Source organism: Lissotriton helveticus, chromosome 11 (genome assembly GCF_964261635.1).
Source record: "Lissotriton helveticus chromosome 11, aLisHel1.1, whole genome shotgun sequence".
Taxonomy (NCBI): domain Eukaryota; kingdom Metazoa; phylum Chordata; class Amphibia; order Caudata; family Salamandridae; genus Lissotriton; species Lissotriton helveticus.
Window position 1 is genome coordinate 401756180 of NC_136072.1, and position 11535 is coordinate 401767714.

Consider the following 11535-nt stretch of genomic DNA (forward strand, 5'->3'; position numbering starts at 1 on the left):
GAGTTCACTTATAGCTTGACAATTCATCCGCAGCCACTCCAACAGAGGCATCAGAAGTGGGATAGAAGGGTTTATGGTAGACAGGTCAAGCCTTAGGTTCATTAAGTAGTGCATGGTTCCCTATCACACAGAGTGTGTTTCTATCGAGATTGCAGCATATCTTCTACTAAGATTGACAACATCACCAGAGCCCCTACCAGGCATTCTTATATTACCACACAATCAGCAATGTCAGTGGTAACAATTTTGGTTGTGTTCAAGAAATGTTATCTGCATTGACAAGTTATGAAAGGCATTCATTTTCTGGTGCAAAATGTTGAGCTGCGAGCAGCAATAGATAGTGATTCAGTCTATGCAGCAAGAGGAATGATTTTGGTCAAGGAAATTGGTTGGCCCGTAGAATTATTATTATGTTGATGAAATACAAGTACCCAGTCACTGGTCTTAAATGTGCCAGAGGAACTTTCAAAGTATTGCCATATTTAATGCTCCAGTTCGCCCTTTCTCTTACCAGAAACTTTTTTCCTTGCAGGTGTCAGATGACAGCGACATTGATCTTTCATCCTTTGATGAGATAACAGAAGTAATGGATTTAGAGGAGAAGCCAAAGCCCCATCGGGCCCCCCAGCCATCTTTGAGGCACAGCAGAGACTCTGCAGGGTCTCAGGCTACCAACCTCTGGAGTCCCATTAGCCCCGGGACTGGCTGGTAACCTACATGATACATTCTTCCAAGAGTGGTCAATGCGCCTTCAGCCTTGTACAGTGCCAAACTGTTTCTGCACCATTGCAATAGTATCCATTCAAAGAAGTACACCAGCCTGAAAATAAGCCACCGAATTTTACACTCCGACCATCAAGCCTTGGACATTGGGAATCTCTACTCACCCTGGATCAATGAGGTTCTACGAAAGTGAAATACATCTGAATACATCCGAAAAGAAGAGCTCAGCCTCCAACAGAGAATCTTTGCTCGTTTGAGATTGGATGGAGGAACTTGACTCTGTCATTCCTAGTTCAGCGCAGCATAGCAGCTCCCCAGCTGTGTCCGTCGAAATCCAACCCCATCCTACAAAAGGGTGCTGCTCGAGGAGGATTTTGTCTCAGGTAGCAGCATTAAAGTTTAGAATAAATCTAGACCACCGGCAACTCAGCCCTCCATGTAAAATAGCGCTGCACACAGCAATAATCCAAATATACACCAGTGCTGTTGAGCTCTGCACCACATGCACATACATCGGAAATATGGAACACACCACTATTTTCGAACAAATCACACATTTAACTATGCCTGTCAGCCCTGAGCAGGACCAAGCAGAACGTGTCCATTGGAAGTTGCGTATTCATCCTTTAAAGGAATGGCCTAAAAATATGACGATTATTCCAGGTGTCTTTCCCTTTTTATTGTGTCATTACGTAACTCCTGGCATTGCCGTGGCACCCCTCATTCTCCATGCCACGATGATGGTGACTCCGCTTGCCGTTTTCAACTGCTTTCTGTGTACCTTCGTTAAGAGGAGCCTTGGTGGGTATTTGAATCAAATGTGTGCAAATTCATGCAGTGCCTTTTCCTATGCAAATTCGAACGCACAGTGTACGGGTGCCATATTCACAAACGTGTTCTGCACATTATTGGAGAGGTGGCTGCAAAGCCCAGTGGTGAAAAACCCAACTCTTCTAGTGTCTCAGGCGCATACTGAGAGAGGCAGGGACTGACATTTGACAAGGACCTCAGGCCGAGTACTTCAGATGGTGGACCTGAAATCCCGAAGAAAAGCATTTAATGGGTTTCTCTACTGAAGTTTTTTTTGTTTTTTTTAGCTGTGGCTGAGGCATATAAATGCATATTGTGTTAAATTATCGATACAATGCATGTTGACTGGTTTTATTTTTTCTTTAAATCGAATAAACAAAATAAAAGAATGCAAGAGTGCTGCTTTAATTTGGAGTAGTGGACCACATAGAGGTCAGGGTTGACCTCTGTGTGGCATAAACATTTATCTGCACCTAGTCTGATTTTGTGCAGGACAGCATGCACCCTATGTACACAATAACTTTGAGTCCGCTCACTGCAACAATTAGGACACCTGTTGCACACATTTCAGATTGTCATTTTGCACACTTGTGGGTGCACATCAGCTGATGCAAGGCCTTTTGGACAGTTTGTTAAATTGCATTTTGCACAGTTTGCTCAAATTTCGAATTGCTGTAGCGCAAACATACTGTGTTTGTACAGGTAGAAGGGTCACATTGTTGCTCGATCCTCTAGTATCTTGTAGCTTCAGGTTAATATAAAATATATAATTTTACGATTTATTCTCCTAAATGTTGTTCTTTTTCAGTTCTGGATAGATACCTTTCGATACTTGGCTGTAAGAGCCAAATGAGGTAATTTTCGGTTTGGCAGTTGGTTTGCCAGATTGTTGACGCCACACGGGGTCAGAGCATTTGCTCCTGAGGGAGGACTGCCTGCCACATTTAGAGATCCCTGCCTGCCTGGCAGGAGTTTCTGTACTTAGTGTGCATCTGGTAGTATAGCAGATTCTTTGTAGTCCCATTTGAAATTACCTCGGCTGCATTCACCTTGATTTTCAAAAGCAGTCCTCCAAGGTGGAATCTTGATTCTGAAAATCAAAATAACAATGGCCCTGTCCTGCAGGGAGATTTCTCCTTGAGCCATGGGGCAAGAAGCAGCTACTGGGCCCAACTGTGTAGTTTGAAGCCTTATAATAGTGATGTCCCGGGGCTGAACCTACTATGGATCTTGAGCAACTGGGCCACCTACTAACCCTCTGAACCTGACTTTCAGTGGTAGCGTGGGTTGAGCAGGCTTCTTGGGGTGGGAGTGGGGGTCAGGAAGAGCTATGAGCAAGCTGAACGCAAACTAAACACTCAAAATACATGCAGCAGCCCCAATAAATTAATGTCCAGCCAGATATTTGCTTTTATGTCAAAAGTCATAGTTATATATGAACACAAAGTGAAATGCAACATACACAAACAATCTACACAGCCCTCCAAAGGCTGGCACTCTAATAGTGTTTTGGCCATGTCCGTGTCCTGAGTCCCACGTCCCTGTTGAGTGCTATGAGCCAAAGCAAGTCTCCTCGGGGCTCTCCGGGCTAGTGATCAATCTAGCCCACTCCTGCTGGTGTCACTTGGACTACACAGAAAACTGCAGAAGAGTTCAGCACTTCTGGGTTGTGGTAGACTGTAGCTGCTATTGGCAATGAACTGTAGTCTTCTCGCTGCAGGCAAGGTGGTTGATCATCCGATGCGCTCCTGGAATGATGCAGTAAGCTCCTCTACGCCTTACTGCAGTTTGGGGGAGTCACTTGCAACCCATTTTTTTTTGTTGAATATCTTTATTGCATTTTTATTTTTTTCACGGTACAAACAAATCACGCATGTGTTTATATTGCACTTGCATATAAGATCAATATCACTGTGTTGCATATATGACCCTGAAAATTGCCCCATAGTGATCACAGCGTAGTCCGTCTCTATTTCGCAGAGGGTAATGTGCATTGGCAGTCTAGGATGGGCATCTGGTGCCCACATATGCTGTCACCTCCAGATTGAGGGGCAGGACATGTCCAACATACATATCTTCTTCCAGCTATAATTAGTCAGAAGCGAATAGGTCTACCAACACAGTTACATACAACTTGTTGTACAATACAATTGTTGAATAACAATAGACAATAAGGCACAGGTGATAGGAAGTGAACGATGTCACTGAATGCAAGATATCTTCGTTTTCCAACTTTTAAATCACAACTAATAAACGTAAAATAAAGACAAGCAAAAAGAAAAGGAGATATCAGATACACAATAAAATATATGTCTCCAGTGCGGTGTGTGCCTTTCGAGTAAAGTCATGCCAAGGGTCACGTGCTTTTAGCAGTTTTGGGTTGCTATTCCTAGTCAGTATGTGGTTTCGTGGTTGTCAGGGTATCATGTATCTGGTGTTGTGTCAATATAACAACATGAAGGAGTGCGGGATCATTGCTCATCTTGACGGTCACGTCTAAGGGTGCCCAGTGTACTCAGCCTATCCGCTCCACCCAGACAACAGTTCAGACATCATCTCCTGCTCGCTCTTTGGGGGAGCACACAGCGCTGTGCTAGTTTGTGTAGGAAGCTTCAGGATATCGTCCCAGGCCGGTGCGATGGGGAACTTACGCATTCCAGCCGTTTCTTCTCTATGAAGAATGGTACTCTCCGCCTGTGCCCAATTTTCTAGAGATTTTAGCCAGTGGAGTGCCACCGGAGGGTCTTTATGTTTCCATCTCTTGGTTATTAGACGTTTTGCTGTGATCAAACTTAAGCCACAAAATCTAGAGCTTACTTTGTAAGCTTTCGTGCGTTTGTAAAACCCCAGGATGCAAACCTCCCATGTGTGTGGCACTTCGGTGTTCATACAGCTGGTAAGAGTGTCCGTAATTGTGAGCCAATAGGAGTGAAGTAGGGGGCAGGACCATAACATATGCAATAGGTCAGCATCTACTAGTTGACATCTCAGGCAAGCAGAGGTGGCGACGTTAAAATATTTATTAATCTTGTCCGGCAAAAGATATGCTCTGTGCAATATATACGTTTGTATAAGTTTGAAAAGTGAATTATGTGGTATGTGAGTGGCACTGGCCAGGATGCGTTCCCAGTCTTTATCTGTCCAGGGCTGACCTCGGTCTTTAGCCCATCGCACCCAGAGTCTCTGTGGTGGTTTTAACACGTGTGTAAGTAGGGCCTGCACTAGCCAATGGATCACATGTGTCCCTTCCCCCATCACATGCAAACACTGCAGCAACTGATGCGTTTGTGGCTCAGTGGTCAGATCTCCCCACGTCTGTGTCAATGTCAGTAGGGTGGCTGCATGTAGGAGGAACTAACACACCGGCAAGCCAGTATCCACTGTCAGTGTTGCAAAAGACAGCAAGGCACCATCCGCATATAGATCTCCTAGTGTCTCCACTCCCACCTCAGTCCACGGCATCAACGCTATGTCTGTTACAAAGTCTCTGCCTCTGGGCATACCAACCAGTGGTAGTATTGGGGCATAAGGAACAGTGTTCTTTGTAAGTTGGAGGTTCCTTCGGTAGCATCTGTGGGCCAATTCCATATGTAACTGTGTTGGGCGGGGACATTTTGCAAGTGGGTGAAATAGGCTGGATATTTGTGTCTGTGTCCATGAACACGACGCAGTGGCGGTATCTGCCAGGTTCTTGACGCTTAGCCACCGTGCAACACACTGTAACTGCGCAGCTAGGTAGTACAATTCTAGATGGGGAACTGCCAAGCCCCCACATTCCGGTGGCGCATATAATTTCTACAGCACTATTCTGGGCCGTCCCGTATTCCATATTAAACCTCTGATTAACCCCTTCATTTCCCAAAACAGCCGCACCGGGACATGTACCGGCAGATTTGCAAAATAGTACAGTAGTCTGGGTAACACTATCATCTTAGTTAGGGTGACACGACTCATCACATTTAGACATTTAGTGGCATAGTCTTCCAAAATTGTATCTGCGTCCGTATGGAGGAAATGGCACACACTTGGTTGCCCTCCAGTATGGCCGCAGGGGCTCTGTAGATATATATGCCCAGATACCTAAACATTGTCGGGTACCAGGCAAACGCCACACCATTTATTGTTCTCACCAAAAGAATAAGCGCCCAATTTGGCCCAATTTACCTTAAGTCCTGAGACTTCTTCAAAGCGACGGAATATGTAGGATATAACTGGCGGTATATCATGCAGGTCTCTCATGTACAGCAACAGATCATCAGCATATAGGGACACCTTGTGGAGACCGTCTTCCAGGGGTATGCCCCAGTCTGCTCCGCTGTCTCGCAGCAGAGCTGCCAGGGGTTCCATGGCAAGGGAAAAAAGCAATGGGGATGAAGGGCATCCCTGTCTAGTCCCACGTCTGACCCTGATTGTATCTGACATGAGGTTGCCTGTGTGGACCCGTACCATAAGTCGCTGGTACAATAACTGTCTCAATTGTAAATATCCGTCTCCTAGCTTGTATTTACGCAGCACCGCTGCAAGATAGGGCCACTCCACTGAGTCAAAGGCCTTCTCCAGGTCTAGAACTAAGCACCCAGCACATGGCCAATTCTCCACCGCATATTTCTGAACTCTGAATAACCTACGGATGTTCAAAGAGGTGCTTCTGTTCGGAACAAACCCATTTTGATCACTATGGACCAGGGTTGGTACAAACGGGGATATATGCTTGGCTAGGGCAGAGGCAAGGATTTTATAATCTGTATTTAGCAAAGCCAGTAGGCGATAGGAACCAAGAATTTCAGGTTCCCTACCTGGTTTCAGGAGGGAGACCAGCGTCGCCTCATGTTGCGTATTTGTAAAGGCCGAGTCATCTAGGGCCGCTGTCTACACCTACAGCAGCTCCGGTATTAATATATCGGAGTAGGCTTTGAAGAATTCAGCCAGTAGCCCATCCGAGCCTGACGATTTGCCGTTTGATAGGGAGAAAATACTGTCCCGTAGTTCGTCTGGCAGCAAAGGAACACCCAGTTCGTCTTGCTGATGCTCTACCAGACACGGTAGTGTCAGGGCATTGAGAAACTCTTGTATGTCCGTGTCTGTGGCACGAAAGCACGACCGATACATCCTAGTGTAGTGCTCCACAAGGGTGTCATGTATGTCTCTCTGGGTATGAGCCGTATCGCCATGTGTGGTTTGTATAGACATCACAGGTGTAGTATCTGCGTCTTGTCGTATTAACCATGACAACAACTTGCGCGGCTTATCTCCCATATGATGGGTGCGCGCCGAATGCGCTGCATAGTTCAAATAGCGGAGTCGGTCAAGTAATCTGGAATGCTCCCCCCCTGTTCCGCGCTAATGACCCATCGTCGCTCTCCACGGCCTCCCCTTCCCTTCGGAGCAGGTCATTTTCAAGATGTGTGAGTTCAGTCTCTAATTGTCTGCGCATACCCGCCTGCACACCAAGTCATTCGCCTCTAACCACTACTTTAAACGCATCCCATTCCACTCGGGGCGTCGTGGCGGTGCCAGTGTTTTCCTCGAAGTAATGTAGTATATGCGTGGCCAGCAGATTCCGGAAGGGTGCTTCCAGTAACACATCTGGCTGTATCCGTCAGGTTGGGATCGGCGGCCGGGGGCGCTCCCATAACACTTCTAGTATGTGCGGGTTATGATCCGAATGTGTCCTTCCTAAATAATAGAGCGCAGACACATGTGGAATTAGCTCCTCCGAAAGCATGTACCGTTCTAATCGTACATGTAAACCGTGTGCGGCAGAGTAATAAGAGTACACTCTGTCATGAGGGTTACAATGCCTCCAGACGTCCCTAAGACGCCAGTGCCCCGCCCAGTTAGTCAGCGCCTTCATGGCAGTATGAGTGGTCGTGCCCAGAAGGGGTGGGAAGGAGTGGTCCAGGTCACTTGCATCCCATGCTTATGTGGAGGCTCGGAGCACGCAGGTTAGAACCCTCTACTCTTTCTAGTCACAAGCTATACACAGCAACAACCCTTCCTCATGGTAAACGGTGAACTAGGGAACTACCCTTTCTCTGCACAGCAGCATATGTGGTCTCCGACTTGTTTGTTTTTATATTTATATAGTGCAGCCTATTACCCGTGAGGGTATCCAGGCGCTGTTCATGGGCAGAGAGAGATTAAGTGATTTGCCCAGAATCACAGGATGTTGCGCCAACACAGAGACTCAAACCTGGATCTCCAGCTCCCAAATCGCCAGCTCTGGCCGTTGCCCCCCATCCTCTCCCTTGTGGCTGGAACTCAGGTGGATGATCCAATCTGTGGCATACTGAATCACCAACTATTCTCAGCTCCTGGGCGGATGGTCTGATCAGTTCAACAGCAGTGATATATTCACAGTGGCCCTCTACTAGGTAGCTGACTTTTGGTCAGAACATGTGCGTATGGCTCAGTTGGTCCCACCCATGCTGACATATTGGTCAGGTAGACTGCCTAATCATTGTGACAGAGAGTATCGCCGAGACGCCCAAGGGTAATTGTACGCGCTCTACAAATGGCATTAATAAATAAATAAATAAATAAATATCGCACCCCTTGCTCCGCAGTTCCTCTCAACAGGATCCCCCACTGCACCTCACCCGCTACAGGCATGCTCCTCCTTTTCAGGGTCCTCTAGACTTGGCAGGCAGGCTCCGGAGCTCCAGGCTGCAGGACAGTGGTCTTGATTTCCCTGGGTGATATCCCCTCACCCAGCAGGGAGGCTGGCAGACCTTAATCTCCAGGCCAGGTTTTAATGGGCGGATTTCTTGCTGAGCTTCTCCACGTCGAGGTACAGCCACTGCTGACTGTTTGGCAGTTGACCATTTTGGAGACTCAAGCTCCCATTCAGGTAATCCATTTGCAGACACAAATGTGATTTAGTGTCTCATGCTTTGAAGTTTGTGTTGCAGCTGGTACCTTCTGTGAAGTGGCCACTCCTCTGTCTTGTCCTTCGCCCGGGAAGCAGCCTGTCACATCAGGAGCAACTCTAATTCAGATAGCCTCACTACACAGGCCATGGGAGTTACTTGTGGGTTGCACCTGAATGTCAGCTTCACTGATGTCTGCCTAACAAAAGGTTACAAAGGCCCCCAAGCCTTGCTCTTTGATTCCCATATCAGCCTCATCTCCTTTCTTGGATTTGCCGACCACTGACCTTTCCACAATTAAACTACCCTTCTTGAGGTGCAAGGGAAGCCTGGACCTCTCTTCCTCTGAGTGTGTCCTACCCAAATTTCCGGAATGTAGCAAACCACAAATTTGTCTGTGGTGCTCCTCCACCTCCTCATGCCTTTTCAAGGTCCTGGATTTCTAATATTGAGCCCACATAGCCTCCATGTATTGGTCCACTCACAGGCACACATACATGACAGCACACAACTAACCAAGTTCTCTGCAGAGCATCATACTAATATGATGTTGGTCAAAGAGGGGTTGAGCACACAGCAATGAAACGTTACATGAGTGTAGTGGAGTGGTGGAACTCACTTCAGTGACACTGGTTAAAAGGTCTGTTCTCACTACTGATAATCCTTACTAAAACACGGTATGCTGCAACTGCTGCACTTATGCTACTTAACTCCTATTAAGGGCAAAACCCTTTTACCACTGCAAATTCCGGTCCATCAAGCTTGTGGCTGAGAGGTCCTTTGGTGAATGAACCACCAGATCAAGGATTTTCAATCTTCTAATGAGGCTGGAGAACCAAGAGTAGTATAAGAAGGCAGCTTGACTAGACTCTAAATGACACCTAAAATTGATTTGAGTTTTTGATGGTATAAACCTTTTCTCTTTCAGGGGTCACATATTCAGGAAATGGACCCCCTGTCCTTATTTTCACTGTGGCATACCTTTATGTTTAGTGCAACGAGTGCAAACAGTGACAGTGTGTCGTTGTACTGATGGTGCGATGGCAGTGCATTCGTGATTTCTAGCCTTTGTTTGAGAAAGTCACTCTTGTCAGTGCAGGTGGCCTACCTCACAAAAGGGCCAGAGATCCTCCTGCAGGCGGGTGCATTGAGTGATTGAGCCTGCCAGCAGTGGCTTGACTAGTGGGTCTGTGCCACGTCTTCCTCCCCCACTTGCAGGGTCGCCATTGGAGCCCGCAGTGATTTTGTGCCACCGCTTTATGGTGCAGTCTGTGTGCCTCGTGACAGTCTCTTCACCTCTGCCCATAATATGTTGTGGGTGCAGAGGTAAAGTGTTTGTCTCAATGTGAGAAGTTGGCCTGATATATGATGTTTCCAATTCTGGAACCACCTTGTATCAGTCCAAACAATCCCTTATGGTGTCTGGTTGTAAGTCAACCTTATTAGACAAGCTATCCTAGGGGTAGCATGGACTAAGCAGCCTTAAAGGCTTAACTTAAGAGGTCGTGTTAAGCGAGCTGTTTTACCACATACAATCCTGTAATATCAAATGAAAGGACACCACACAAGTATATATTATGAAAATATATGTATTTATTACTAAAAACAATCCCCAGTATTCTTTATGAATAAAGGGGCACAAGCGTTAAATCAAAAGCACAGTATAACATACAAAGTTGCACAATTTTGGATGAGGCCAAGGGGCCACTCAAACCATATACTAAAAAAATGGTATAAGAGAGACCATTCGATCAGTGGTTAGGCCTAGGGCCTAGGGAATCGCTGGGAGCAGTCGGGACAAGCAATGCTGAAGTCGGGAAAAGCCCGCGGGATTCGGGTGCAGTGCAGAAAGTGCACGCATGCATCAATGTTAACCAATGGTGCGTAAAAGTTACAAAGTTAGAGTTTAAGGACACTTCCGCTGAACCTAGAGGAACAAAACTTAAGACACAGACCCTAGAGATGTGTACCAGTGTGGGAACACCGGCGTTGCAATGTTACCTCACCCACAGGAAGTGGATGCACAGGGTCGAAGTTGAGTCGGGTTTCGTCACGCAGGCTCTTGGTGCTTGGAGCTGAAAGGGCTGCAGGCGAGGTGAAGGAGAAGTGTCCGGTGGAGTCCAAGGGTGGACTCAAGTCAAAAAGTACCTGAAAGCAGAGGGGACAGAGTCTGGGTCACTCAGCAGTGACCAGGGTGGAACCAGGACGGAACCAGGCAATGTCGGGCGCAATCAGGTGGTTGTCGAGGAGCTTCTCTCCGCTGTCACGTGGGCTCTGGGGCATCTACGAAGTCCAGGAGCAGGTCACGATCTGTCCCACGCAGGCTCTCGCCGTCGGCGCTGTCGGCTTCAAGATTGGAGCAAACAACACTTGGCAAAAGCAATCCACGCGGAACTGGAAGATTGCTTCTCACTCGGACCAGGAGGGTCAGAGTGGGGGCTCCTTTTCAGGGGAGCTGGTGCAAATCTGGAGCAACCAGAATCACAAGTCGAATTTCAAGTTTCGTCGGCACAGGGGCCACAAGCCAGCTGGCAAGGGACTGGCCAACGCGTTGAGCCAAAAGAAGCAGAAGGGCCCCACGCAGCACTCGTCGAGTGTGGAGGGCTGAACTTCGGTGCAAGAGTGGCTCAGGGTTGGGGCTTCTCAAACCCCGTTGTACAGCTTCGAGGGTCACTCGTGGGCTGCACGGTCAGCGTCTCGTGGTCTTTCCAAGATGGCGTGCCCCACGCTTCCGGTCGCCTCCACTGGTCTCAGCTCTGCAGGGACTGTGGATCGGGCTGTTAGAAGGCAGGCAAGCTTGATCTCGTCGATCTCTGTTGCTCGAGTTCCGGCGGGAACTGCAACAAAGCAGACGTCGATGGCTGGATGGTGCCTGTTTGCACAGGGTGGTCACTCCTTGACCACAAGGGAGATTCTTCAGTCTTCTACGTCGAGTAGGATGTCGAAGGGTCCAGAGTTTCGTTTCTTATGTTTCATCAGGATAATCTGAAGTGCATTGGCACTGCTCCCACTCTTATTCGAATCTGGGGGGCTGGATTACCTGCTAGGTCCCCTCCTTTGATCCTGGCCGTGCTGGGACGGGGGCTGGAGTGCCCCAGAACCGGTTTGGCCGGATTATGCAAGGGGCAGCCTG

General features: G+C 47.7%; 1 protein-coding gene across 5 annotated transcripts in view; it reads left to right on the forward strand.

Moving 5' to 3' along the window:
- The window catches only part of DZIP1L (DAZ interacting zinc finger protein 1 like), a 796975-nt gene extending 794624 nt beyond the window's left edge, over positions 1–2351 (forward strand). For 4 of the 5 annotated variants that reach the window (XM_078665841.1, XM_078665843.1, XM_078665842.1 and 1 more), the window contains one exon: positions 533–2335. In XM_078665841.1, the coding sequence (XP_078521967.1) occupies positions 533–712 (180 nt within the window). In that variant the 3' untranslated portion in view covers positions 713–2335. Of the gene's footprint in view, positions 1–532 lie in introns of all 5 variants that reach the window. The other variant, XM_078665844.1, reaches the window with a different exon arrangement.
- The last annotated feature ends 9184 nt before the right edge of the window (positions 2352–11535 follow it).